We start from the raw sequence: 27,055 nt of genomic DNA on the forward strand, positions 1-27,055 counted from the left end.
ACCTCGTGATCCACCCGCCTCGGCCTCCCAAAGTGCTGGGATTACAGGCTTGAGCCACCGCGCCCGGCCATATTTTGTTTTTTATTTTATCTTATTTTTTGAGTCAGAGTCTCCCTTTGTTGCCTAGGTTGGAGTGCAGTGGTGCCATCTTGGCTCACTGCAGCCTTGACCTCCCAGGCTCAAGTGATCATCCGACCTCAGCCTCCAGAGTAGCTGGGACTACAGGTGCGCTCCACCACAGCCAACTAATTTTTGTATCTTTTTGTAGAGATGGGGTTTCACCATGTTGGTCAAGCTGGTCTCAAACTCATGGCTCAGGCAACCCACGCACCTGGGCCTCCCAAAGTCCTCGGATTACAGGTGTGAGACACCACGCCCTGCCTTAATAATTTTTTTTCTCTTTTTTTTTGAGACAGAGTTTCGCTCTTGTTACCCAGGCTGGAGTGCAATGGCACGATCTTGGCTCACCGCAACCTCCGCCTCCTGGATTCAGGCAATTCTCTTGCCTCAGCCTCCTGAGTAGCTGGGATTACAGGCACGCACCACCATGCCCAGCTAATTTTTGTATTTTTAGTAGAGATGGGGTTTCACCATGTTGACCAGGATGGTCTCGATCTCTTGACCTCGTGATCCACCCGCCTCGGCCTCCCAAAGAGCTGGAATTACAGGCTTGAGCCACCGCGCCCGGCCTAATAATATTTTTTAAATGACCTTTTCGGCCAGGCACGGTGGCTCATGTCTGTAATCCCAGCACTTTGGGAAGCTGAGGCAGGTGGATCACAAAGCCAGGAGTTCAAAACCAGCCTGACCAACATGGTGAAACCCTGTCTCTACTAAAAATACAAAAACTAGCCGGGCTTGGTGGCGGGCACCTGTAATCCCAGCTACCAAGGAGGCTGAGGCGGGAGACTCACTTGAACCCGGGAGGCGAAGGAGTTCAAGTGAACTGAATTCTGCCGCTGCACTCCAGCCTGGGTGAGGGAGTGAGACACTGTCTCAAAAAAAAAACACCTTTTTTTGGTTCCCTATAAAAGCAGACTTATGAGTAGAGCCAGGTGAGGAGTGGAGGAGGCTGGAACGTGCGTGGTAGGGCTGGGGCAGCAGATGGAGGAGGAAGCAAAGAGAAATGTCCCCAGCAGGGTGCAGCCAGGGAGTGCCGGGGAGCAGTGCTCGACAGAAGGGGTAGGGGTGAGGCTGGGGCACTGGTGGCCCAGGCTCAGGGCAGGGCCCCCCGCAGGAGTGAAACTAGGGTTCAGGGTGCATTTCTCACAGTTCCAGCCTTGGACCCTGAAGGGAGAGGGCCTGTGTCGCCTGGAGGTCATGGGAGTGGGGTGTGACACCGCCTGGGGTTTCTCATCCAGCCGCCCCTTGGAGCTTGTGCTGCTGGTGGGGTGCTCCGCCCCAGCCAGGATTCCGGGAAAGACCGCTTGGTTTCTGGTTCCTGAGCCTCCCAGGGGCCTGGAGGGAGGAATATGTACCCCAAACAGCCTGACCCAGCTGTGGAAATGGGAGCAGAGGTCTCCCTGTGCTGGGGCAGCCACACACCATCAAGGCAACAGCACCTCAGATGGGGCTAAGGCCGGGACCCTGACCTCTCCCGGCCTCTCCTGCAGCAGGACCCTTAGTCCCTGGCTTCCCCGTCGGCGGTTGCCCTGAGGAGCCCTGGACTTCCATCCCTGCTTCATCGCACCCTAAGCCCTGCGACCTCCAGCAGGGTCGCCCCCATCCAGTCACAGGGGGCTCCTGACATCCCAGGCAAGCCCCGCCCCCCACACGGCAGCCCACTGTGTATTGGCCACAGTGTACCTCCCACCAAAGATTTGGAAGAGGCCCCACGTGCAGAGAAAGGGAGAGTCTCGTTTTATTTTTGAGATGGTCTCACTGTCACCCAGGCTGGAGTGCAGTGGCGTGATCGGGACTCACTCCCACGCAGCCCAGCCATCGACCCTCCAACCTCAGCCTCCTGAGGCGCTGAGACTACAGGTGCGCACCACCCCTGGCTTATGTTTTAATTTGTTGTATGGAGGGAATCAAGCTATGTTGCCTAGGCTGGTCTCAAACTCCTGAACTCAAACAATCCCCCACCCACGAGCCTCAGCCTCCCAAAGTGCTGGGATTGTAGGTGTGAGCCACTGAGCCTGGCCTAGGAGGAGTCCTTTCAAGTCAAATATGGTCACATCCTCCCTGCTTGGCCCTCTCCCACCGCTGGGGCCCAGCTGCTCTCTCTCCCCTCATTCCCCCACAGCCTTCCCCTGTCCCGCTAGGCCGACTGGGGGCCTACAGCCCTGTCCGCTAATTTAGCTGTCAGAGCTCCACTGGGCCTCATGTCCCCAGGGGAACCCCCCAAGACCCCTGAGGTGCCCCACACCTGGCTACTTCCTCTCGTTTTTCTTTTTTTGAGACAGAGTTTTGCTCTTGTTGCCCAGGCTGGAGTGCAATGGCATGATCTCAGCTCACCGCAACCTCCCCAGTTCAAACAATTCTCCTGCCTCAGCCTCCCGGGATCACAGGGATTACAGGCATGGACCACCACACCCGGCAAATTTTTGTAGTTTTAGTAGAGATGGGGTTTCATCACGTGGCGAGGCTGGTCTTGAACTCCTGACCTCAGGTGATCTGCCTGCCTTGACCTACCAAAGTGCTGGGATTACAGGTGTGAGCCACCGTGCCTGGCCCTAATTTTTGTATTTTTAGTAGAGATGGGGTTTCACCACGTTGGCCAGGGTGGTCTCGAACTTCCAGCTTTCCGTGATCTGGCCCCCTTGGCCTCCCCAAGTGCTGGGATTACAGGTGGGAGCCACCGCGCCCGGCCTCCTCTCATTTTGAGTTTCTGTAACAGGTGCCTACCTGCCCCCAGTAGGGCTGGGAGGGGTTGACTTCCCACTGCTCTCGGGGATGGCTGGGAGGGGTTGAGGACTGGACAGCATCCCCACAGATGGCCCCATCCTGGGAAGGCTCCTCTAACTGAGCCAGGGTTGAGGGCAGCCCCATGCCCTATCCCAGACCCTCTGCAGCCCTGACAACAGAGAGCGAGTGTTCCTGGGGAGACAGAATCTCATTACCTCCCACCCCAACCTAAGCCAGCCTCTCGTTTGGGGTGGTGTGAGGTGCAGGGCGGGATCCTGGATCCAAGCCAAGGGCGGCTTGCTCCACAGACCAGGAGAAAAATGCGGAAAAGGGGCGGGAGGGTGACATCACCCAGAAGGGATCTACCTCTGGGGCAATTATCGGGGACGGGGCGGGCCCCAGTCACACGCAGGCAGCCCCAAAGCCTGAACAGGCAGGGCCGGACCCAGGTACAGACCCAGGTAAGAGGCCAAGGTCCGGAGGGGCCGCGGGCGCGGGACAGGGGTGAGACCCCACGTCGGGGCACGTGGGTCTGCGGAGCTGGGGTCCCCCACGAAGGGTTTGCAGGACTCACATCCGGCCTTAGATGTTTATGGGTCAGTCTGTGTGTGAGCCAGTGGCCCCCGGGGGTCCCGAGGCCTGGGCGGCTTTCAGGTCTGGGGGTGCTCCTCCGGGGGCCAGCTCCTCCGTGTCCCGGGTGGGTGTGACAGACAGGAGGACCCGGTGGGGAGGGGCGGCGGCTGTCCTGAAATCCGAGCCCCCTCTCGCGGGTACCCAGATCTGGGCGAGGCTTCCGGCCTCCAGGCTCGGGGGCCTGCGCTCGGCCCACCCCGCACCCCTACGAGCCCCCTGCGTGCCCACCGGGGCGGACGGCGGAGGGCGGGGCCCAGCGCGGGGGGCGGGGTCCTGGGCGGGGGCGGAGCCCCAGGGCACGGCCGTTCCCCGCGCGCCGCGATTGGTCCCCGCGCGCCGGCCCCGCCCCCTCCGTGAGCCCCGCACTTAAAAGCGCCGCCCCCGCGCCGCCCGCGCAGGTTCTTCGTCTCCGCCCGCGGGGCCCGGAGCTAGAGCGGCGCGCAGAGGCCCGGGGCCCGGAGCCCGGAGCCGCCGCCGCCGCCGCCGCGATGTTTCCCCGGGAGGCGACGTGGAACATCTCGTTCGCGGGCTGCGGCTTCCTCGGCGTCTACCACGTCGGCGTGGCCTCCTGCCTCCGCGAGCACGCGCCCTTCCTGGTGGCCAACGCCGCGCACATCTACGGCGCCTCGGCCGGGGCGCTCACGGCCACGGCGCTGGTCACCGGGGCCTGTCTGGGTGAGCGGGGGTGCCCGCGGGGCCGGGGGCGTTCTCGGTGGGCGCCGTGGGGAGGGCTCCTGTTCGCGCCCCAACCCGCGAGGAGCCCACTCGGGTCGCTGGCCCGGGGGCGGGGCCTGGCTTGTTTTGCCCCGAGGGTGCCGGGGCCGCCTCTCGGGCGCAGAGGTTGCGGGGCGGGCGGGTGCCGCAGAAGCGGCCTCATTGGACAGAGAAGTAGCTCGTGGACCGGACCGTGAACCCAAAGAGGGACCTAAGCCACCCCGGGGCCCTGGATGTTACACCCGGCGCCAGCGGTCGGTCACTGTGTCCGGGGCCTCCGCAGTTCCAGGCTGTTATCGGGGGCCTGGCACGGGAGTGGCCTCTGTGAGGCGTCCGGGAACCGTGGCCTGGTCCTTCCCAAGGCCCGGGAGGAGGAGCCCCGCTGAGGTCTGGGCTGGAGTGAGGGGCTCCCCTGCCCTCCTCACACGCGGTGCCCTGTGGCCTGGCTCCCGGGCGCGGCCCACCACTTTGGCACACGTCATGGGTGAGGGTGCCTCTGAGCTCTGGAGCCTGTGGTCAGGAGGGCGCAGATCTCTGTGTGCTGGGCTGGCCTCGGCTGGTAACATAGGCTGCCATGAGGAAGCTGTGTTTACAGCACATGACCTCAGGAGTCCTGGAACTGCTGCCCAGCTCCCAGCCTGCAAGGACACCCAAGATGCCAGGGGCGCCCTGCTCAGCAGGAGCCTGTCCAGCCTTCGCCCTTGACCTCTTCCTCTCATCTTTGTCCTGGGAGGGATGGGGCTGGACCACAGAAGTTAACCCCCCCAGATCCCAATAACTAGAGCCGTTATTGGAAGAGCCCCCGTCAGCCCTCTCCCTCTCACAGAGGCCTCAGACAAGCACCTGTCATTCGGCCCCCTGGCTTCCAGACACATCAGGGTCCCTGCTACCCCAGCCTGGGATGCTTCTCCCACAGTGCCTCCCACCCTGCTCCCAACAAGACTCCGACTCTCAGGTGGTCGTGCACAGCTGAAGCCCCTAGTTCAGCAGGTGCTGGCTGAGAAGCCCCTAGCCCCACGCTGCCCCACTCCTGACCAGGGCCATGCCCTGGAGGAAGGCTCAGACCTCAGCTCCTCCCCCAAGGTTCCTGACCACTCCTAGGGACTAGTCCTATGCTGGCCAGCACCCCTGAGCCCCAAGAGGAGTATCTGGCTGGGGTGCTTGCTCTTGGCTGCAGTGGGACACAGGTATGCCTTCCTAGGGACTGGGCCCCGACTGCTTCCAGCCCAACACCCCCGAGGCCTGTGAGCTGTGACTTGAGTGCCCGGCTTGGCTTTGTGGGTCTGCCCCATCCCCCCACTGGATCTGGCCAAGTGGGTGAAGACTGAGACTGGTCAGAGTTGAGCGTCTGCCTGGTCCCCTGTCCTGGGCTGGATGCCACACCAGGCCCAGTGACTCATGGGGACAGGCAGTTGGGAAATACCAGGCAGAGGGCAGGTCCTGGTCTCAGCTGACCAGCCTCTGCTGTCTGCAGTCCCATGGGAGGTAGCCAAAGTCCCAGCTGTGAGCCAGGCCCCATGGGCACTGGGACTCCTCCAGGGTCTGTATGCCATGGAGCCCTGGGCACGGGGCCACGAAGGAAGGTGGGTTCCTAAGCCCAGGAGTGCTGGGCCCTAACCTCGGTCATGCTGCCCCAGGTGAGGCTGGTGCCAACATCATCGAGGTGTCTAAAGAGGCCCGGAAGCGGTTCCTGGGTCCCCTGCACCCCTCCTTCAACCTGGTGAAGACCATCCGTGGCTGCCTGCTAAAGACCCTGCCTGCTGACAGCCACGAGCGTGCCAGTGGGCGCCTGGGCATCTCCCTGACCCGCGTGTCGGATGGCGAGAACGTCATCATATCCCACTTCAACTCCAAGGACGAGCTCATCCAGGTGGGGGGGCCTGGGGGAGCCATGGTGGGGGGGGGGGGGCAGCACGAACCCCAAGGCCCCTGCTCACTCTCCTGTGCTCTGTCCCTGCCCCGAAGGCCAATGTCTGCAGCACGTTCATCCCTGTGTACTGCGGCCTCATCCCTCCCTCCCTCCAGGGGGTGGTGAGTATCCCAAACCCTGAGCACCTTCCATGGGTGGGATGTGGGATGAGGGACAGAGGAGGAGGCCGCTGAGCACTGTCCCCTCAGGCCATTGCTCTGCCACCACATTACCCCACTTCCCCTGTCAGTCCCTAGCGTCCCTGACAGCCACATCCCTGTGTTACTCAAGAAACAGGGCAGCTATGGCAACACACGCTTCCTGTGGCTCTCTGCCCCTGCCCCCCGCCCCTGGCCATCTGTGATCTGCTCAGTGCCCCAGCTGGCCCACAGCCAGTGCCCAGTGGATAAAATGCTCAAATGAAATAGCCACTGAATGGGGCCCTTGGTGGCTGGGTGGGGTGGCTGGCACAGCCGGCAGGCCCTCATGTACAGCCCTGTCTGTGTGTCCTGCGGAAGCGCTATGTGGATGGTGGCATTTCAGACAACCTGCCGCTCTACGAGCTGAAGAACACCATCACGGTGTCCCCCTTCTCGGGCGAGAGTGACATCTGCCCACAGGACAGCTCTACCAACATCCACGAGCTTCGGGTCACCAACACCAGCATCCAGTTCAACCTGCGTAACCTCTACCGCCTCTCCAAGGCCCTCTTCCCGCCTGAGCCCATGGTGAGCCCTGCTCCAGGGACTGGTCTGCCCAGCCTCTCCTCACTGGGCACCTTGACTTCTCCTGAGTGCCTGGGGTAGGGTGGGAGTCTGTGCGGCCTCTTCTGAGGGCTGGGGGAAATGCACAACTTCTCCAGGGGCAGATGGCCCACCCAGCCTCGCTGTCTAACCTCTCTGTCTAGCAGGTTCCATGTCCAGCTCCTCTCTCACTGCAATCTCTGTTCAGGCAATTCTCGTGCCTCAGCCCCCCAAGTAGCTGGGATTACAGGCGCCCACCACCACATCTGGCTAATTTTTGTATTTTTGGTAGAGACAGGATTTCACTATGTTGGCCAGGCTGATCTTAAACTCTTGACCTCAGGTGATCTGCCTGCCTCAGCCTCCCAAAGTGCTGAGCTTAGACGTGAACCACTACAGCCAGCCTCTTTTTTTTTTTTTTTGAGACAGGGTCTTGCTGGGCGCGGTGGCTGACACCAGTAATCCTGGCACTTTGGGAGGCTGAGGCTGGTGGATCACGAGGTCAGGAGCTTGAGACCAGCCTGGCCAACATAGCGAAACCCTGTCTCTACTAAAAATGCAAAAAAAATTACCAGGCACTCGCCTGTAATCCCAGTTTACTCGGGAGGCTGAGACAGGAGAATCACTTGAACCTGGGAGGTGAAGGTTGTGGTGAACTGAGATCACCCCACTGCACTCCAGCCTGGGCAACAGAGCGAGACGCTGTCTCAAAAAAAACAAAAACAAAAACAGGATCTTACTCTGTCACCCAGGATGGAGTGCAGTGGGGTGATCTGGGCTTATTGCAATCTCTGCCTTCTGGGTTCAAGTAATTCTCCTGACTCAGCATCCCGAGTAGCTGGGATTACAGGCCTGTGCCATCACGCCCGGCTAATTGTTGTAATTTTAGTAGAGACGGGGTTTTGCCGTGTTGGTCAAGCTGGTCTCCTATCCTTGACCTCAAGTGATCTGCCTGCCTCAGCCTTCCAGCGTGCTGGGATTACAGGCATGGGCCGCAGCACCCGGCCTCCTGTGCAGCCTCCCTGTCCAGCCTCGATCTTGTTCTAGATCTAGGATAGGTTTTGGGGCTGGGGGCTGCGGAGGGAGGTGGCTGTCAGGGACTCCAGAAGCCGACCGGGGATGCGCGGGCCGCCCACTTCCATTTCATCCTTCTCACTGCAGGTGCTGCGGGAGATGTGCAAGCAGGGCTACCGGGACGGCCTGCGCTTCCTGCGGCGGAACGGTGCGCGGGACGGCGGGGTGGGCGGGCTGGCTCGGCCATGCTGCCTTCTGCCAGCCGGCCAGCCGACCCGGCCGCGGCCGCGCTGATTAACTGGGAATCCCTTCTCGTCCCCACCCCAGGCCTCCTGAACCGGCCCAACCCCTTGCTGGCGTTGCCCCCCACTCGCCCTGACGGCCCAGAGGACGAGGAGGAGGACGAGGCCGTGGAGAGCGCCCGAGCGGAGGATCACTCGCAGCCGTCGGGGGAAGGTCACATCCTGGAGCACCTGCCCGCTCGGCTTAATGAGGGTGCACCTCGGGGACGGGAAGGGACGGGAGGAGGGGAAGGGGGAGGGAAGAGAGGAAGGGACGGCGAGGAGGGGAGGGAAGCCGAGCGGGTCCTGGGTTCCCCTGCCTCCGCTGGCCGCCAACCTCCTGCCCGCCCGCCCGCAGCCCTGCTGGAGGCCTGTGTGGAGCCCAGGGACCTGATGACCACCCTCTCCAACATGCTGCCCGTGCGCCTGGCCACGGCCATGATGGTGCCCTACACGCTGCCGCTGGAGAGCGCCGTGTCCTTCACCATCCGGTGTGGGGGCAGGAGGGTCGGGAGAGGGGCCCCAGGGACGGACTTGGGCATCATCCGCAAGTGATGGTCACCAGGAAGGTCGGGTGGGGTGGGCGGTGCCGAATCGCGGCACAGACAGGGCCCGGTGGGTGGGCGTGTGGGCCTGGCCGAGCCCCTGAGCGCGCGCTCGCCCCCTCCCCAGCCTGCTGGAGTGGCTGCCCGACGTTCCCGAGGACATCCGGTGGATGAAGGAGCAGACGGGCAGCATCTGCCAGTACCTGGTGATGCGCGCCAAGAGGAAGCTGGGCCGCCACCTGCCCTCCAGGTGAGCCGCCGACCGCGCGCCCGCCTGCCCGTCCACAGCCCGCGGCGCCCGTGCCCGGCACTGAAGCCCTCCCTGCCCCGGCCCCGCCCCGCAGGCTGTCGGAGCAGGTGGAGCTGCGCCGCGCCCAGTCGCTGCCCTCCGTGCCGCTGTCCTGCGCCGCCTACAGCGACGCACTGCCCGGGTGGATGCGCAACAACCTGTCGCTGGGGGACGCGCTGGCCAAGTGGGAGGAGTGCCAGCGCCAGCTGCTGCTCGGCCTCTTCTGCACCAACGTGGCCTTCCCGCCGGACGCTCTGCGCATGCGCGCGCCCGCCGCCCCCGCGGACCCCGCCCCCTCGCTGAGCGCCCCGCCCCGCTGACCCCGCCCCCTCGCTGAGCGCCCCGCCCCGCTGACCCCGCCCCCTCGCCGAGCGCCCCGCTCCTGCAGCCCGGCCCGTGAGTCGGTGCCCTGGGGCTGCCCGATACCCCGACCCCTGTCCATGACCACTGCGGAGTGAGGAGGAGGGGGCCCTGCGGGGGATCCCCGCCAGCCACTCACAGCTGCACTGAGTGGGGAGGTTTGCACCCCACCACCCCCCCCCCGGGGCCGCTGAGGCCCGCGCACCTGTGCCTTAGTCGTCCTTCCCCGTGCTGCCCGCGCCCCTCCCACCCTTACTCCGAGAACTCTGCAGCTGCTCTTCCCTCCACGTTTTTCGTGTCCTGCTGAAAAGCCTGTGTGAAGAATTATTTATTTTCGCCAAAGCACATGTAATAAATGCTGCAGCCCAGCCTCTGCCCACTTCGCTTGTATGTGACTGCCGGCTTGCTGGGGAGCGTCGTGGCGAGGCACGGGCGCTCCTCAGCTGACCAGCATCTCCACAGCTGCAGGCCAGGGCTTCCAGCGTCGCAGTCCTGGGCCTGGCATGTGGAACGTGCCAGGCTGGCCTGGGCACCCCCTACAGGCACATGTGAGCCTGGTGCATTCCTGCCTACCCCTTGGCTAGGACCCATCCTCACGACCCCCACTTTGCTCGGAGGCCTCCTGGCTGACCCTTGGCCACAGCCTTCTGAGAGCCGACGGAACTATTTGGGACCAAGATCCTTGGTAAATAAAACAGGAAAATGTGTGCAAAAGGTGTCACCTGCCCCTCCCATCACACAATGACACATCGGGGTGTGTGGCTTTTGGGGCAGGACAGCTGTAGAGGCCGAGGTTCCTGAAGCTGAGCGCGGAGGACCCGAGTCAGGGCACACACACAGCTGGCCGGGTGGGTGGGTCGGTGTGTGGTCCTCACCTTCAGCGCAGCGCTTGCCCCTCCCCAGCTTGCTGGAGTGGCTGCTCCAACCTGGGCATTTGGCCCAAAGCTGTCCCCCGCTCCACAAGGCTTTCTGGCTTCATGCACACATGCTCTTGTTCCCCTGCCCCCCCATACCCAGCCTCCTGCCAGTACACAGTGGGGGAGGGGGCTGGGATATGGAGGCAGGTGAGGTCCTAGCTGAGGGAGGTCAGCGCTGTGCTGGAGAAGTGTTTTCCTGAGAGCTTACGCTGCATGGCAGGGAGGCCGTCTGAGAGGAGAAGGCCAGCCCTCCTTGATAACAAAAAAGGACCCACGGCCTGAGGCTGCTGGAGCAGAGCCCTGGGCCTGGCTGGCTGTCCAGAGCCAGCCCCCACCTGCTCCTCCCAGAAGGCGTGGGTGGCTGTGGTGGCAGCCCCCTGCCAACAATAACGGTTGGTTCTGGGATCTGGGACCGGGTGAGCCGGCCAGGCAGGTCCCTGGTGCGCCTGTGCCAGGGGCCAACCCCCTTGGTCTCAAGGTCCTGTCCCATAAGCCCAGCCGGTTGTGGTTCAGCTGGGTTCTGGGCCCCTTCCCTTGAGAAGCAGAGGCCTCGCAGCCCCCAGGATTGCTGGGCGGGACCATGAGGCCAGCCCTACAGGTGGGTGAGGGGCCGGGCTGGGGCTGGGGCTGGGGCGGGCTCCTCTGTCTCCAGTGGAATTTTCTTCTCGGCAGGAGGGTTCCACTTGCGCCTCATGTAGCTCCTCTTTCCACCCCTCCCCAGAGGGGAGCCCTAGTCAGGAGTGCTGGGACGGGCTGCTGAGGTGGGACCTTCATGTGCCCCAGCTGGTTCGCTGAATACTGCTAAGTTCAACATTTTCTAGCGTTACATGTTGATTGTTTTTGTTGGTTTTGAGCCGGAGTCCCGCTCTGTTGTCCAGGCTGGAGTGCAGTGGTGCGATCTCAGCTCACGGCAACCTCCGCCTCCTGGGTTCAAGCCATTCTCCTGCCTCAGCCTCCCGAGTGGCTGGGATGATGAGTGTGCACCACTACGCCCAGCTAATTTTGTATATATATTTTTTGAGATGGAGTCTCACTTTGTCACTCAGGCTGGAGTGCAATGGCTCGATCTTGGCTCATTGCAACCTCCACCTCCTGAATTCAAGTGATTCTCCTGCCTCAGCCTCCCGAGTAGCTGGGACTACAGGCGCATGCCACCACGCCCGGCTAATTTTTTTTTTTTTGGTAGAGATGGAGTTTCACTGTGTTAGCCAGGATGGTTTCGATCTCCTGACCTCGTGATCCGCCCACCTTGGCCTACCAGAATGCTGGGATTACAGGTGTGAGCCATGGCGCCCGGCTATTTTGTATTTTTAGTAGAGACCGGGTTTTGCCGTGTTGGCCAGGATGGTCTCAAACTCCTGACCTCAGGTGATCGGCCCACCTTGGCCTCCCAAAGTGCTGGAATTCCAGGCGTGAGCCACCGCGCTGGGCCGACATGCTTATTGTTTAAAAACTGGGACAGTATAGGGAAGAGAGTAACGCCTCCCCACCCCTGGAGATAAACGATGCAAGCATTTGGTCTGTTTCCTGCCCGGCTTTTTCCTGCACACACATTTGGCGCCTTAAGTCGGGCTCTCCGGACGGGAGCGGCCCCTCCCAGGCGCTGGTGTCTACGCCGCCCCTGCAGCCTTGTCCCTGCTCCGGGGGGCCCCTGGGTCTCTGGGGCACATCGCTGCTCCTCTGCTTGCTCAGGCCGATGGAGATCGGGCCACCAGGGCAGCTCAGAGAGGCGGGGACAGGCGGCAGCAGCACGGAGCAGCCTCTCCCCGGGCCCGCCCAAGCGGGGGTCTCGGCGGCTGTGAGGCGGCAGGGGTCGCTCCAGGCCCGTGCCCCTGGTGTCCCGTCCGGGTCCCAGCTGGGGCGGGGCGTGCCCAGCGTTTCCGGGAGGAGCGGCCCTGGCGAGAGGCAGGTGCGGCAGTGTAGCTCACAGGTAGGCAGGTGCCCGCTGGTCCCGCCACCGAGGTCCCTCCACCGCTGCCCACCCGACACCCTCTCCCAGCCGCCGTGGCCCGCGCCAAACCTGAGCGCGTCGGTCGGGGACTCCGGGTACCCCTCGGGACGTGAGGCAGCAGGGGCCAGGGCAGGCCTGGCCTCCAGAGTTGCAGGAGGGCAGGCGGCTGGCCGCCGCCGCACCCGGCCAGCCCATCCTCCCAGCTCCCTGGGGCCCAGCCGCCGTGGCTTCCGGCAGGGGTGGACCTTCGGCCTAGCCTGAAAGCTGGAGGGTGAGGTGACAACGTGGCCTGGAGGCAATGGCCCTGGTCTCTCGGGTCCCCTTCCCTCATCTGCTCAGACTTGCCCTCTGCAGAGGTGGCCCGGCTAAGGAATACCAGAGGACCCTGGGCGTGGTGCCAGGGGCCAGGATCCCAGCTTTCCGGTGGGGAAAGGCGGGTGTCACTGGGGAGCAGCTTTGGGAATCCGGGATGAGGACGCTGTGGGAAGGACAGGTGGCTCTGGTTAGGGGGTGGGGCGTCCCAAGGAGTTCTGGGACAGGGAAGGGCCTTAGTGATTGGGGGGGCAGGGGTGTTAGGTTTTGAATCTGAAACTATTCCTGAGCAGAGTGTCAGAGGCGAGGGGCTCTGCTGGTTGGGACCTGGCCCCTGCACCCTGCGGGCTTAGTTGTGGGGAGGGAGGGGCTGGTGGGCAGGAGGGAGGAGTTTGGCCCGGCTGCCAGCTGTCATGAGGCTGGGCCACCCAGGCCCAGGCTAGGGGCTGAGGACTTGGTCAGGGCCAGCTGAGCCCTCACTCGGGGTCAGATCTGCACCTGCAGAAGGTGGCGGGCTCCTCCCTCACTGACCCCAAGCCCGCCCCTCTCAGCTTTCAGGAGCCACCTTCCTCATCACCAGGTCTTCTCCACTGGCCCCTGAGACTGCCCCCACCTCCAGCTTCCCATCCTGAACTGGGCAGCTCCTCCTGGGGCTCTCACCTCTCCCTGGGTTCCAGCTTCCTGAGATGCCAGACCCATGGGGCAGCACCCACAGGCCCTGAACCTGTCACCCACCCCAGTGACAGCCCCAGCCCCCTGGCCCCACCCTGCCTTCTGCCCACCTTCCCACCTGCTGCAGGGAGGGCCTGCAGTTGACTCCAGCAGCTCCCCTCCCGAATTTCTTCTGACCCTCCCTTGGCTTCACAGCACCTGAAGGCCAGGCTGAGGCCCTCTGTTCCCATGGCCAGCCTGGGAAAGCCTGGGGCTGATGACACCCAGGAGGAGGAGGCGGAACTGGAGGGAGGCCCTGCAGAGCCCCGGGCTGCCATGCTGGAGCAGGCCCGGGAGCTGTTTCTGCTATGTGACAAGGAGGCCAAGGGCTTCATCACCAGGCACGACCTGCAGGTGAGTCCCCGGCCCCAAGAGACTACCATGGCCCCGGGGCGGACCTCAGCGGCTCATCCCTGCTGTCCTTCCCTGACCAGGGTCTCCAGAGCGACCTCCCCCTCACGCCTGAGCAGCTGGAGGCTGTGTTTGAAAGTCTGGACCAGGCTCACACTGGCTTCCTCACCCCCCGGGAGTTCTGCCTGGGCCTGGGTGAGCCTGAGGCCCGCCCATCCCCCACTGCCCAGAGGCTGGAGCGCCCATCGGGAGGCTGGGCACCTGTGGCCCCTGAGGGCTGCCTGTGCTCCTCCTCCCTCCAGGGCCAGTGCTGGTGTCTGCACGCACTCGCCCCTGGGGTCCCCAGCTCTGTGGAGTGTGCAGAAGCTGATCTTCCTGCCCCCACTCCTCTCCTGAGCTATGCCCCGTGGGACTGGGAGCCGGCCTGTCACCTCTTGTTCCCAGGCCAATAGGACCAGAACAAGGAAGAAAAACAGGAAACTGGACCCTGAGAGAGGCCAGGATACTTGCTGGGAGGGTGAACGGGACGGAGCCCGGGTGGTGACCCACAGCCCCGTTAATGCTCGCTCCATGCCTGCAGGGATGTTTGTGGGGGTGCAGTCGGCCCAGGGAGAAACCCCCGGCAGGGCTCCCGAAGAGATCTTTGAGTCGGGCTGGTTGGACATGCAGGGCACGGGGGGCTCTCTGGACGAGGAGGAGGAGGAGGAAGAGGAGGAGCGATTCCACACTGCGCTGGAGCAGCTGGGGGTGGCCCCAGTCCTGGGCGAGTGAGTCGGCGCTGGCCCTGCCACCCGCCCCTCCTGCTGTTTCTCTGCCTGCATGCTGTCTGCTCCTGTCACCCGAGTGCGGGTCCCGCACAGGCTCAGGCCCAGCCCAGCGTCAGCTGCGGCTCCCTGGGAGGCACCCGTCGTGATTTCCCGCAGAATTTGCATTTCAGGAGGCAGCAGCCAGGGCTGCAGGGAGGAGGGGCGGCGCCGGGAGCGGGGCCACAGACCGGCATTGCCCGGTACACACACCTCACCCACGCTGGGTACACACTGCCCGGGTACACACACGCCACCCACGCTGGGCAGCGGGAAGGCGCTCCAGGGAGGGATGCCCTGCCCGCGGCAAGCGCTCCTGTCCGGTCCAGGACCAAGGAGTCTCCCACGGGTTTGCCGCGGGCGGAGGGGAGCCTGCTCCCCGCCTCTGCCAGCTCCAGCCTCAGTTCCCGCCCGCCCTCCAGGCAGCGGGCTGTGAGGACGCTCTGGGCCCGGCTGCAGCGCGAGCGCCCCGAGCTGCTGAGCTCTTTCGAGGACGTTCTGATACGCGCGTCGGCCTGCCTGGAGGAGGCGGCCCGGGAGCGGGACGGCTTGGAGCAGGCGCTGCGGAGGTGAGCGCCGGGTGGGGTCTGGGGGCCTGCGGAAGGCCTCAGGCAGAAGCAGAGGGGGTGCTGGGGGGCTGCAGCGCCCGCAAGTTCTCATCCAGGTCTCCCCGTCCCCCGAAGGCGCGAGAGCGAGCACGAGCGGGAGGTGCGCGCTCTGTACGAGGAGATGGAGCAGCTTCGCGAGCAAAGCCGGCGCCCGCCAAGTCAGGTGGGCCTCGGGCCCCGGCCTCCCGGCAGGCCCGCCGCGCTTGCCTCGCGGTTAATCCGCCTTCCCCGAATTAACCCCACACTGACAGCTCCACCTCTGCGGGGCCCCGCTGCCCCCCGTCCAGGGAGACCCCGCAGGCCCTCACCCCTCGCGCCCGTCCCGTCTTCTCCACCCGACCCCGCTCCGTCCTGGCCCACTCCCAGTCCCCGGCCCTCCGTGTGCCTCCTCTGCACGCCCGGGCGGCCGGCGAAGGCTCAGTGGTCCTCCGTGCGTCCCAGAACTCCGCCCGCGGGGAGCGGAGAAGCCGCCTGGAGCTGGAGCTGCAGGGTCGCGAGCAGGACCTCGAACGCGCGGACCTGCGGCAGCGGGAGGTGAGCCCCGTCCCCACAGCCAGCCGTGCGCGCTCCCCTGAGCCTCAGCGCCCCCGGCCCGCGGGTTGCCGGGAGCCTGGGCACGCGCAGCACCCCGGGGAAGAGGGAGCGTTCCTCGCCGGTCTCCATCCCTCCAGTTAGAGCAGCAGCTGCGGGCCCGGGCTGCGGAGCACCTGGAGGCGCAGGCCCAGAACTCCCAGCTGTGGCGGGCGCACGAGGCGCTGCGAGCGCAGCTGGAAGGAGCGCAGGAACAGATCCGCAGGCTGGAGGGCGAAGCGCGAGGCCGCCAGGAGCAAACCCAACGGTGCCGGGGAACCGGGCTGGGGCGGGCCCTGGGGCGTGTCCCGGGGGAGGGGCCGACGGGCGCTCAGGTCTGCGCCACTTTCATCCCCACCTCAAAGTCCCAGCCCTACTCTGTGGGAGGGTCTTCTTGGGGGTCCTGGGGCTCCCTAGTAGCCTTCCTGCAGCCGGGTCACCACCTCCCACCCACAGAGACGTGGTCGCCGTCTCCAGGAACATGCAGAAAGAGAAAGTCAGCCTGCTACGGCAACTGGAGCTGCTCAGGTGCGGCCAGGCTCAGGCCGGCGAGGGAAGGGGCTCAGCGGAGTCCGGGGGCTCCAAGCTCCCCAACATTCTTGGCTACCGCTCTGCTCTGCTGGAAGTCCTTCCTTATGTCTGCCTTTCACCCCTCATGCTGCAGTCCCAGCCAGACACCTCTCTTCTGTCGAGGGGACTCAGAGCCCACCTCCCCCCCAACCTTGCGCTCCCTCAGACTGGCTCAATGTCGGACTCCTCCTTCCCTAGGGAGCTGAACACACGGCTGCGGGACGACAGGGACGCCTTCGAGGCCAGGCGGGTGGGCAGCAGCCGCAGGAAGGCTCTGACCACGGCCCGCCTGCCTGGGCCCACCTGCTGCTGTTGCTGCTGCTGGTCTCGGCCCCCCAGACGCGGCTCTGGCCACCTTCCCAGTGCCCGGTGACGGGCCCCGAGTGACTCACGGAGCGTCAGCTGGAAGCTGCCCTGGCAGGAGACTTGTCATGGGTGGGGGGTGCCTACTCAGGATGCGGGCCCTCCCCAGGGGGCCCCAGGCCTGCCTGACCGAAGACATGAAGAACTAGCCTGGAGTGGTCAGGGGCCTGGGGGTGGTCAGGGGCCTGGAGTGGTCAGGGTCCCGTGTGCCCTCTGGCAGTCTTCTTTCTGTCCCCATTCAATCAAGCCCATCTCAGTTCAGCAGAAAACCCCCCTGGTCAAATAAACCCACTGCCTGCCCTGCATACTCTTGGCCTTCATGCGTCTGGGAGCCGCAGCCTGTGTGTGCACACTGCATGAGTGGCCACTGTGCACGCGTGCCGTGTGGGTGAACACGTGGGCCTGCGGCACTGGGGCTGAGGTCCTGTGTGTCCTCTTGTGTCCCTGGTCATGCCCCCCAACTCATACTCATCAAGGCTGGCGCCCACAGGGCCCTCCACAGTGTGTGGGTCAGGGCGCCCGGCTGTCTTGCCCAGGAGCCCGGCCACCGCTTCCCTTGCCAGTCTTTTTTTTTTTTTTGGGGACGGAGTTTCGCTCTTGTTACCCAGGCTGGAGTGCAATGGCGCGATCTCGGCTCACCGCAACCTCCGCCTCCTGGGTTCAGGCAATTCTCCTGCCTCAGCCTCCCAAGTAGCTGGGATTACAGGCACACGCCACCATGCCCAGCTAATTGTTTGTATTTTTAGTAGAGACGGGGTTTCACCGTGTTGACCAGGATGGTCTCGATCTTTTGACCTCGTGATCCACCCGCCTCGGCCTCCCAAAGTGCTGGGATTACAGGCTTGAGCCACCGCGCCCGGCCCCTTGCCAGTCTTATCTGTGTCAGTGATGAATGAGCTCGGGGTGGGGTGGGGAGCCCCCTCCTTCCTCACTCCCACTCTTGGCTTCCTGGTGCCGCCTTAGGCCGGTCCTGCCTTCCTCCCTCACCTCCTCGCACCACTCCCAGTGGCTCCTTCCAGTATTTCTGGCTGGGACCCCCGGCCTGCCCTGGTCTCCAGGGTGTCCACACTGCCCGCGGCCTAGCCTCTCTCCTGCGTCTGCCCACAGCGCTAGGCCCTCCCCTGCCCCAGGCCCGCAACCGTTCTGCCGATCCCTGAAGCCTCTGGGCGGTTCCAGAGTGCGGAGACAGAGACGGAGTTGGGCATGGAGGAGGGCCCGGGGCCTCTGGCTACAAGGGTCGCCGCCTCACCTCCGGGCCCGCCTCCCGCTCGGCTCCTCCGTCCCTGGATAGGGGGACCCTTGATGGCCTGTTGGCGCCCTCAGGGCTGCAGCTCGCCCGGCCCCCGCAGTGCGGGGTCGACCCCCAGCGCCTGCACCCACCGGCTCCCGCTCGCCACGCGGGTTCAGACTTGCCAGGCTTCTGCCGCCGCGGGCGGGGCCTGCGGCCGGGGGCGGGGCCGGGGGCGGGGCCGGGGCGGGGCGTCTCCCTCGCAGGCCCCGGGCCGCGCATTCTCCGCGCTGGGAGCCGCCCCCGCCGCCGCCGCCGCCGCCCGGGCCCGAACTCCGACGCGTGGTAGGTGAGTGAGTGCGCGGCGCCGGCCGAGCGGGCCGAGCGGGGCGAGCGGGGCGAGCGGGGCGAGGGGGCCGAGGGGGCCGAGGGGGCCAAGGGGGCCGAAGGTCCTGCGCGCCCCAGTACCCGAGGCCCCGCCGCAGGCGCCCGGGGAGCCCGGGAGGCCGCGCCCACCGCCTGGCCCAGCTTCCTCGCAGGCCCTTCCGCGGGAGGCGGCGCCGGGCGGGTGGGAGAGGCGCCTCCCGGGGCCTCGGACGGGCCTGACGTCCCCCTTCGTCCCCGGGACGCCCAGCCTGGACACCCCGCTCATTGTCTCTGGACACGGCCCCCTTCCCTCCGCCCGCATGCAAGTGGGCGCGCCATTGGCCGCGCCGGGCGGGGTTGGCGGCGGCGGTGACCTCATTGCAGCGCCCGGGGACGCCTGGCAGGCGCGGAGTCCCGGGTCCCGCCTGTGGGGGCTCTCCCTGATGGGGCGCGGGCCGCCCGGGGGCCTGGTGCAGTTCCCGGGGGCTGGGGGAGGGCCGGAGAGCTCTTTCTGGCCGGCCTTTTCCCAGGCGGTTCGCAGGGACCAGGCATTCCTGGGAAGAGGGGCCACTCCTCAGCGGGGGTCGCTGCGTCCTGGCGGTGGAGGCTGCATCTGTGCCCAGAACCAGGCTCCCCAGAAAGCTTGGGACCTCACAGCCAGGCCAGGGGCAGGTCCCCCAGCTCGGCGGCACGGTCTGCTCCTGCCACTCCTCGTGTATTAGGCCCCAGCTCCGTCACGGAGGGTGACTCTCAGCTCAGTGGTCAGGTCTGGTCCCCCCAGCTCCATGGCGCCTCTTTCCCAGGCTGTGGCTGCTGCTGTTTGGTGGGGGAAAGGCCAGTGATGGGTCTGGAGGTAAGGCTCAGGGTGGGGCATCTGGGGAAGGCATGAGGTCCCTCCCAGGATCAGACTGGCCAGAAATGACCTCTGCCTTGGGAGGCCAAGGCGGGTGGGTGACCTGAGGTCAGGAGTTCGAGACCAGCCTGGCCAACGTGGCCAAACCCTGTCTCTACTAAAAATACGAAGTAGCTGGGAGTGGTGGCAGGCACCTGTAATCCCAGCGACTCAGTAGGCTGAGGCAGGAGAATTGCTTGAACCAAGGAGGTGAAGGTTGCAGTGAGCTGAGATCCTGCCATTGCACTCCCGCCTGGGTGACAAGAGCGAAACTCCCTCCCGAAAAATAAAATCACTGGGCGAGGTGGTGGTTCACGCCTGTAATCTTAGCACTTTGGGAGGCTGACGCGGGTGGATCACAAGGTCAGGAGATCAAGACCAGATTGGCCAACATGATGAAACCCTGTCTCTACTAAAAATACAAAAATTAGCCACGTGGCTTGGTGCATGGCTGTAATCCCAGCTACTGGAGAGGCTGAGGCAGGAGAATCGCTTGAACCCAGGAGGAGGTTGCAGTGAGCTGAGATCGCGCCATTGCGCTCCAGCTTGGAAGAGGGTGCACTCCCCTCTTCCCCCCACCAAAAAAAAAGCAAAAAAGAAAAACAAAGAAATGTCCTCTGCCTTGCCCCACCCTAGCCCAGACCAAAATACCAGGCTTGGCCAGTCCTCCTCTGCCTCCAGAATGAACCCTGCGCACTCTGGACCTTGGACCAGACCTGCACCCTGTGACCTGACATGCCCTTGTCCCTCTAGCCTAGAGTCCTGGGGAGCTTCTGTCCACCTGTCCTACGGAGGAGTCGTTCCCAGCTGGCTGGTGAGTGCTGAGCAGGGTGGGGCCGAGCAGGCGGGGCAGTCAAAGTCCAGGCTTGGCTGTGCTGTCTGGAAACGCCGCCCGGGGCGCTCAGCTGCTGTCTGCGCCCCACACCCTGCCTGCCTTCCCGGTGCTCACAGCTTGCCCACTGCTTCGGGCTGGGCCGGGCACAGGGCCTCTGGGGAGGGGCACAGCCTGTTTCTGTGCTGCCCCTCGGGTTGGTGTGGCCGCTGTCCAGGAAAAACCCTCCCGGTCTGCCAGGCTCCACCTGCCTCCGAGATCCATTCTTCCCCTCTGGCCGGGAGGAAGAGCTTTAGCAGACCGGAAATGGGGCCATAGAGCCTTAGAAAGGGGCTGAGCTGGGGCCTGTTGGAACCCCCACCCCTCCGCTTTCTCTGAGTGGCCTCCTCCGCCCTCACTGCAGGCCTGTAGACTCCTACCAGCCTGTGACGTGGGCCCCTGGGAATGCCGTGGGGGGCGGGCAGGCCGGCGTGAGCTCACTGGAGGGACCTGATAGGGCTTCCTCCCCCGGCTGCCAGCAGGGGTGAGTCAGCAGTGATGGTTGGAGGCCCTCCGTGGCCCCCTGTCCTGTCTGGGCGCACCAGGGGTCTATCCTGGCTATACTGGGTCAGGCTCCTGAGTCGCTAAGTGGCTCATGTCCTGTTCCCATGGGGGCTCCTTCGCAGGCCTCCCGGGACCGTGGCTGGCTCCGCCCCAGCTCCTGGGCTGGCTTGGGCATCTGTGTCCCCTCCTTCTAGCGGTCCTCCTGTCACGGGCCTGGTGTTGTGGCCCTGCTGACCCCTCCTATGCCTCCCCAGCCCCAGGATGGGTGAGTTCAACGAGAAGGCAACATGTGGCACTGTTTGCCTCAAGTATCTGCTGTTTACCTACAACTGCTGCTTCTGGGTGAGGAAGGGTTGCCCCGTCCCCACCCCCACCCTCCTGGGCCACCCTCAGACCCAGGCAGGCTCGGTGACCAGCGTGTACTGCTTGTAGCTGGCTGGCCTGGCTGTCATGGCAGTGGGAATCTGGACGCTGGCCCTCAAGAGTGACTACATCAGCCTGCTGGCCTCGGGCACCTACCTGGCCACAGCCTACATCCTGGTGGTGGCGGGTGCTGTCGTCATGGTGACCGGGGTCCTGGGCTGCTGCGCCACCTTCAAGGAGCGGCGGAATCTGCTGCGTCTGGTCAGCAGGGCAGAGGCCACGGGGCGGGGGGTGTGGATGGGGCCCAAGGGGGCTTTGAACCTGTGCCTTGCTGTGCTCACCTGGCCCGAGTTGGGGTGGGGCACTATCCTTCCCCACCTGCCCAGTCCTGTGGGTCCCCACATTCCTGCTGGACCAGCTGAGGGAAGCCACCAGCTCCCAAAGCAAGTTTCAGGGAGCGTGGCAGCCCCTCAGCCCCCACCTGGAGCCTGGGAAGCCTGGATGGGGGCTCTGCTCCGAGGTGCCCAGGCACTAGGCCTCAGAACAGGGGTGTCCTTGCCCCCCAGTACTTCATCCTGCTCCTCATCATCTTTCTGCTGGAGATCATCGCTGGTGTCCTCGCCTACGCCTACTACCAGCAGGTGAGGGGCCTGGGCAGGCCATTCAGACAGACACGCACAGGTGGGGCACACACACGCAGATACACACTCGTGACTAGCACCAGCCCCCACCCCCACGGTGCCAGAGCTGACCCACGTGCCACTGGGCCCTGGAGGTGGAGTCTAGGTCTCTGCAGGGGAACATGAGGTCGGGCTGGTGTCCAGGGAATCCGGAAGCCCTCTCTGCCTCTGTCACACTCACTCCACTGCCACCCCGCCCCACCCAACCTCCCCTCATCCTGAGGTCCAGCCCCAGCCGTTCCCTTTGGTCTGAGCCGGGCCCTGGGCCTCTCCCCTGCCATCCTGGGGCTCTGCCAGCCCCACCTTGGAGGGTCTTAGATTGAGGCTGAAGTTTCCTGCACTCCAACCCCAGCTGAACACGGAGCTCAAGGAGAACCTGAAGGACACCATGACCAAGCGCTACCGCCAGCCGGGCCACGAGGGTGTGACCAACGCTGTGGACCAGCTGCAGCAGGAGGTGGGTGGGCTGTGCTGGGAGGGGCACGTCCGTCCAGAGCCTCCCTGGACTCACCCCGGCCTTGTTCTTGATGCAGTTCCACTGCTGTGGCAGCAACAACTCACAGGACTGGCGGGACAGCGAGTGGATCCACTCAGGGGAGTCCGGTGGCCGCGTGGTCCCTGACAGCTGCTGCAAGACGGTGGTGGCTGGCTGTGGGCAGCGGGACCACGCCTCCAACATCTATAAGGTGGAGGTGGGTGGGCCCCCAGCGACCCGCTGTGGGCAGGGGACCTCGTCTGCAGTATCAACAAGGTGGGGGTGGGGGGACATGCAGCGGCCTGCTGTGGGCAGTGGGACCACCCCTCTAATACCTACAAGGAGGTGGGGGGACAGCCCAGTGAGAGTCTGCACTGGCAGGGACCTGACTGCCTGGGTGCTAGGGGTGGGCCTGGGACACCCTGGAGGCAGAGAGGGCCAGTGGGAGGTGCCCCCTGGGCCCACCTTCAGCACCCACTGGGATCCCACAGGGCGGCTGCATCACCAAGCTGGAGACCTTCATCCAGGAGCACCTGAGGGTCATTGGGGCTGTGGGCGTTGGCATTGCCTGTGTGCAGGTGAGGGCCCGTGGGGGTGATGGTGACCTTGTCGGGGACTCGGGCAGGCGGCCGGTGGCCCCGTGGCGTCTGCTTACGCCTGCCCGGCTCTGCACACAGGTCTTCGGGATGGTCTTCACCTGCTGCCTGTATAGGAGCCTCAAGCTAGAGCACTACTGACCCTGCCCTGGCTCAGCCATGCTCAAGGTGCCCTGCTGCTGCTGCTGCTGCTGCTGCACCCAACTACTGAGCTGAGACTACTGAGCGCCAGGGCTGGGCTCCCGATGCCTCCCACCCTGTGCCATCGCCAGGGCCTCTGGGGACCCAAACCCCAGAGGCAGCTTCAAGTGCCTTTTGCTGCACACCAAAGTCCAGAGGCCTGAGCCCAGTGGTGGGGGCGCTGGCTGGCTGGCACGGGGGGTGGGGTGTTTCCTGGCGCTCCCTGGACACACTCCCTGCCTGGTGGTCAGAAGCAGGCTGGAAGGGGACTTGCTGAGTGGGGCAGGGCTGGGTGTTCCCGGCAGGTAGAGGCCCTTCAGGTACTGGGGCTTTGCCTTGCAGCCACGTGGCCCCCTCCCAGTCCGGGGAAGCCGAGTGAGCTCTGCCCCTCCCGACCCTCGACAGCCAGACCCCCTGCGGTCTTTCCCACCACTGACACCCCCACCCAAGATGCTGTGTGGTCACTGCACTGCCTGTCGGTGTGCCTGTGGGGTGGGGCTTGTTCACTGCTGTATCCCAGATGCCCACAACTGTCCCTGCCACATACAGGTGCTCAATAAACACTTGTGGAACAGACGGACGAGCTCGCTATGCTGGGACAGATGGTGGTCTGTCCTCAGGGCCCTCACGTCCACAGGACAGACAGACCCACACTGTCAGCATCAAGACAAAGAGCAGAGCCAGGAGGGCAAAACCCTCATGGGGCTCCAGAGCAGGGAGGTCTGATGGTAGGGACAGCAAGCACAGGCCTCACAGCAGAAGAACTGACTATGCACGCTCCTAAATGGTGAGATGTTCAGAGCCCCTGAGGGAGAGGAAAATGGTTTCCAAAGATGCTTCTGGCCAGTGGGGAGCTGATGTGGGAAGGTGCAGCCTGGGGGCCATGCCAGGTAAGAGATGCCAGGCCGATGGGGTGGGGGCAGTAGGGGACTCACATGGAGGAGCTTCTAAGCCCTGCTGGGGGCCAGAGGGTAGGAGGGGTGCCAGGGCCTGGTCACTGATTGTACCCCCCACTGCCCATGCCCCGTCTCTAAGGCTCAGAACTGTAGACCCCCAGGCAGACCCCACTCCTCCACCAGAGGACACCATGCCAGTTATCTGGGCAGCAGGGCCATCTGACCTGGGGTGCTTACAGGCAGCACTGCCAGGACATCAGGGCCTCCTTAGGGCCACCTCCCGGCCCAGCTAGGGGCGTCTTAAGGCTGGTGATGCCTTCTCCCTCTACAGGAACCTGGCCTACACTCCCTGCTAGGCTTGGGTGAGACCCTTGGGGTCAGGTAGCAGCAGACACGGGTCAGCAGGTGCTGGCAGCCATGACCACAGCTGAGACTGTTTGGGCCCCAGAAAATCTGGTTTTTTCTTTTATATAACTGTTTTGAGAGTCTCATGCTGTTGCCCAGGCTGGAGTGCAGTGGTTCCATCACAGTTCAAGTGATCCTCCCGCCTCAGCCCCCTGAGTGGCTGGGACTACAGGTGTGAACATTGTACCCAGCTAATTTATTAAATTTTTTTGCAGAGACGGGGGCTCACTAGGATGCCCAGGCTGGTCTTCAATTCCTGGACACAAGTGATCCTCCTCCCTTGACCTCCCAAAGTGACAGGATTATAGGGGGAGCCCCCTTGCCCAGCCTAAATCCCGTTCTTCAGATTCCAAGAGAGAGGGTACAGGACTCTGTGCTCGGTCTCAAGAGCTCCCAGAATGCAGGGGCCTCAAACAGCCCCAAAGTGGAAGACTCTCCTGGCCATGCCTCCTGCAGGAGTGCCTGTGGAACAGGCTGACCCAGGGCTAGGAGGGTTCAGGACCCGGCTTGCAAGGGTCCTGCCTGCTTCTCTGGGCTGCTGCAATGTGCGAGCTGGGCCCAGTCCTGGCCCTTGACATCCTAGTAAGGTCTGGGACCGTGGTGGTTCTCAAAGACCTTTACTGGATGTTTACTTCCAGAGTGGGGGATGGGACACGATCCACACACTGCAGCCAGGCCTCCCCAGATGCCTCAGTCTCATGAACACAGGGCAGGACGCTCACAGCCCATGGTTGGCATGGTCACTTCTCCAGGGGCGCATAATTGAGCAGCTTCTCGATCAGGTCCACGTGGGCCAGCAGCATCCGGCGGCAGCAGTAGCGCTTCAGGCCCAGGGCGTCCAGGGCATCCCTGTGTCAACGGGAGGGGCGGAGAGGTCAGCTGAGCTCCATGGTCTGCACAGGCCTGGAGCCCACATCCAACCTGCCTCTGGGTACTGCCTGCTGGCCTCAGCCTCTGCTACTGGCAAGGTGACCAGATCTAATCCGGGTGGATCAGAAGCTGAGATTGTGCAGTACAGTCCTGGCTGGAGCAACCCGGAAATGCCTGGATGCCTGGGCGGTGCGGGAGGAGTCTCTTCTCCCACCTACTCTGGCTATACATGTGTGTGTATAACATATGTAAGAAATGTAAACAAAACAAATACTACAAGTGATTTGGGGGAGCTTAGAAGACCAAGGTGCTGATGTACAGCTCCCCATATCCAGCACCATCTACAGCAGGGTGGCTCTCCAGGGGCCCGCCCTTAGCTGGTTCACCCCTTGTGAGAACAAGCCCTACTCTGCTGCTGTGGGGTCTTTCCTCACCTCTGCTTCCTTCAGTCAGGGGGAGACTGCTTCTCCAGGGAGCCACCTGTCTCATCTCCAAGTCAATCAGAAACTTTCCCTGGGACCTAGCTCCAGTCACTCTCAAAACCTCCAGAACATTCCCACACTGATGGCTCCCGTGTGTGCAGACAGAAGCTTGGGAAAGAGGCGGCCACGTGGGAGGCCCCTGCCCTTTGTATCACTGGGTAAGGGTCTGGACAGGCTGCTAGCCACTCACCCTAACAGCCCACTCAGCCCGTCCATTCGCTTTCCTCATTCACAGGCAAGCTGCACTGAGCACCTATGGCAGGCTGGCACACACACGCCAGGCTTCACATACGACCAAGACACAGCGGCCACAGGTCAGACTCCAACCGGGCGCCAAGACTCAGGCACGGTGGCGACAGCAATACCAAGGGACAAGCGCCGGAGGAGGCGGCCTGCTCCTCAAAGTCCAATGGCGAGGGCGGGCAGCAAGTCTGCCCTACATTTCTTTTCTTTTCTTTCTTTCTTTTTTTTTTTTTTTTTGAGACGGAGTTTCACTCTTGTTACCCAGGCTGCAGTGCAATGGCACGATCTCGGCTCACCGCAACCGCCGCCTCCTAGGTTCAAGCAATTCTCCTGCCTCAGCCTCCCAAGTAGCTGAGTTTACAGGTGCCCAAAAGCACCCCTAATTTTTTTTTGTATTTTTAGTAGACACAAGGTTTCACTATGTTGGCCAGACTGGTCTCAAACTGCTGAGCTTGTGATCTGCGTGCCTCAGCCTCCCAAAGTGGTGGGATCACAGGTGTGAGCCACCGCGCCCGGACTTGTGTGTGTGATGGAGTCTTATTCTCTCGTTTAGGCTGGAGTGCAGTGGTGTGATCTCGGCTCACTGCAACCTCCGCCTGCCTCCCGGGCTCAAGCTATTCTGTGGCCTCAGCCTCCCACGTAGCTGGGACCACAGGTGCGTGCCACCACGCCCCAGGAATTAAAAACAAAACCAAGAGGGCCAGGCGCTGTGGCTCACGCTTGTAATCCCAGCACTTTGGGAAGCTGAAGCAGGCGGATCCCCTGAGGTCAGGAGTTCCAGACCAGCCTGGCCAACATGGCGAAACCCCATCTCTACTAAAAATACAAAAATTAGCTAAGTATGGTGGCAGTCGCCTGTAGTTCCAGCTACTCGGGAGACTGAGACGGGAGAATTGCTGGAACCCGGAAGGCGGAGGTTGCAGCGAGCCGAGATCGAGCCACTGCACTCCAGCTTAAAAAAAAAAATCTCTGGAGAACAGGGTCTCCCCAGGCTGGTCCAACTCCCGGGGCTCAAGCGATCCTCCCGCCCTGACCTCCCAAAATGCTGGGATCACAGGCGCGAGCCGCCGCGCCCGCCCGCCCGTCCTGAAGCGGGGTTTGCAGGACATGGGGTGGGCCTGGGGGCAGCGACCGATCAGGGCGGAGGCCAAGGGCTTTACTTCGGGGGGCAAGGCGCGTGCGACCCGCCAGGACGCCACTGGCTTGAAACCCAGCTCCGTTCTCTCCCCAGACTTCAGGGGACAACGTTCCCCGACAGCAGTCATGCAGCGGAGCCGGAGAAGTCGGGCCTGAAGCTGCTCACGGGAGCGCCGGCCCCAGGCAGCGCTGCGCCTCCCGCCCCGGCCCACACCCTAGGGCGGCCCCGGCCCCGGCTCCCGGCTCCCGGCTCGTTCCCCGGTCCCCCGGCCCCCCGGCCTCCCGGCCCCCCGGCCTCCCGGCTCCCGGCTCCCGGCTCGTTCCCCGGTCCCCCGGCTCCCGGCTCCCGGCCCCCCGGCCTCCCGGCTCCCGGCCC

General features: G+C 63.9%; 4 protein-coding genes across 10 annotated transcripts in view; 3 read left to right on the forward strand and 1 right to left on the reverse strand.

Annotated features, from left to right (window-relative positions):
* Window positions 1-3,841: 3,841 nt before the first annotated feature.
* PNPLA2 (patatin like phospholipase domain containing 2) lies at window positions 3,842-9,714 on the forward strand. Its single transcript, XM_032270536.1, has 9 exons — window positions 3,842-4,155; window positions 5,832-6,064; window positions 6,160-6,225; window positions 6,622-6,831; window positions 8,008-8,068; window positions 8,188-8,355; window positions 8,500-8,632; window positions 8,814-8,936; window positions 9,031-9,714. Exons 1-9 carry the CDS (start codon window positions 3,969-3,971, stop codon window positions 9,293-9,295), a joined length of 1,446 nt encoding a protein of 481 aa, XP_032126427.1. The 5' UTR covers window positions 3,842-3,968; the 3' UTR covers window positions 9,296-9,714.
* A 548-nt stretch (window positions 9,715-10,262) lies between these two features.
* Window positions 10,263-16,796, forward strand: CRACR2B (calcium release activated channel regulator 2B). Of its 4 annotated transcripts, XM_032270533.1 has the most exons (10): window positions 11,619-12,182; window positions 13,383-13,580; window positions 13,661-13,772; window positions 14,158-14,344; window positions 14,803-14,949; window positions 15,064-15,151; window positions 15,430-15,522; window positions 15,660-15,826; window positions 16,015-16,086; window positions 16,327-16,796. In XM_032270533.1, the coding sequence occupies exons 1-10, from the start codon at window positions 11,949-11,951 to the stop codon at window positions 16,499-16,501; spliced, it is 1,473 nt and encodes a 490-aa protein (XP_032126424.1). In that variant the 5' UTR covers window positions 11,619-11,948; the 3' UTR covers window positions 16,502-16,796. The 4 variants fall into 4 exon arrangements, with proteins under 4 accessions (XP_032126426.1, XP_032126423.1, XP_032126424.1 ...); XM_032270535.1 differs by lacking the exon at window positions 11,619-12,182 and adding an exon at window positions 10,263-10,850 and having other exon boundaries at window positions 15,660-16,086; XM_032270532.1 differs by having other exon boundaries at window positions 11,615-12,182; window positions 15,660-16,086.
* A 1,096-nt stretch (window positions 16,797-17,892) lies between these two features.
* Window positions 17,893-23,222, forward strand: CD151 (CD151 molecule (Raph blood group)). Of its 4 annotated transcripts, none has more exons than XM_032270540.1 (9): window positions 17,893-18,068; window positions 19,731-19,791; window positions 20,607-20,694; window positions 20,785-20,976; window positions 21,282-21,356; window positions 21,748-21,852; window positions 21,929-22,087; window positions 22,362-22,448; window positions 22,548-23,222. In XM_032270540.1, the coding sequence occupies exons 3-9, from the start codon at window positions 20,614-20,616 to the stop codon at window positions 22,605-22,607; spliced, it is 759 nt and encodes a 252-aa protein (XP_032126431.1). In that variant the 5' UTR covers window positions 17,893-18,068; window positions 19,731-19,791; window positions 20,607-20,613; the 3' UTR covers window positions 22,608-23,222. The 4 variants fall into 4 exon arrangements, with proteins under 4 accessions (XP_032126431.1, XP_032126428.1, XP_032126430.1 ...); XM_032270538.1 differs by having other exon boundaries at window positions 18,002-18,068; window positions 20,547-20,694; XM_032270537.1 differs by lacking the exon at window positions 19,731-19,791 and having other exon boundaries at window positions 17,971-18,068; window positions 20,547-20,694.
* Window positions 23,223-24,547: 1,325 nt separating this feature from the next.
* The window catches only part of POLR2L (RNA polymerase II subunit L), a 2,785-nt gene continuing 277 nt past the window's right edge, over window positions 24,548-27,055 (reverse strand). Inside the window, exon 2 of the mRNA XM_032270554.1 lies at window positions 24,548-24,796. Coding sequence (XP_032126445.1) covers window positions 24,688-24,796 — 109 coding nt within the window. The 3' untranslated portion in view covers window positions 24,548-24,687. The remainder of the gene's footprint in view (window positions 24,797-27,055) is intronic.

Source organism: Sapajus apella, unplaced genomic scaffold (assembly GCF_009761245.1).
Source record: "Sapajus apella isolate SASKATOON/1434 unplaced genomic scaffold, GSC_monkey_1.0 scaffold212, whole genome shotgun sequence".
Lineage (NCBI taxonomy): Eukaryota > Metazoa > Chordata > Mammalia > Primates > Cebidae > Sapajus > Sapajus apella.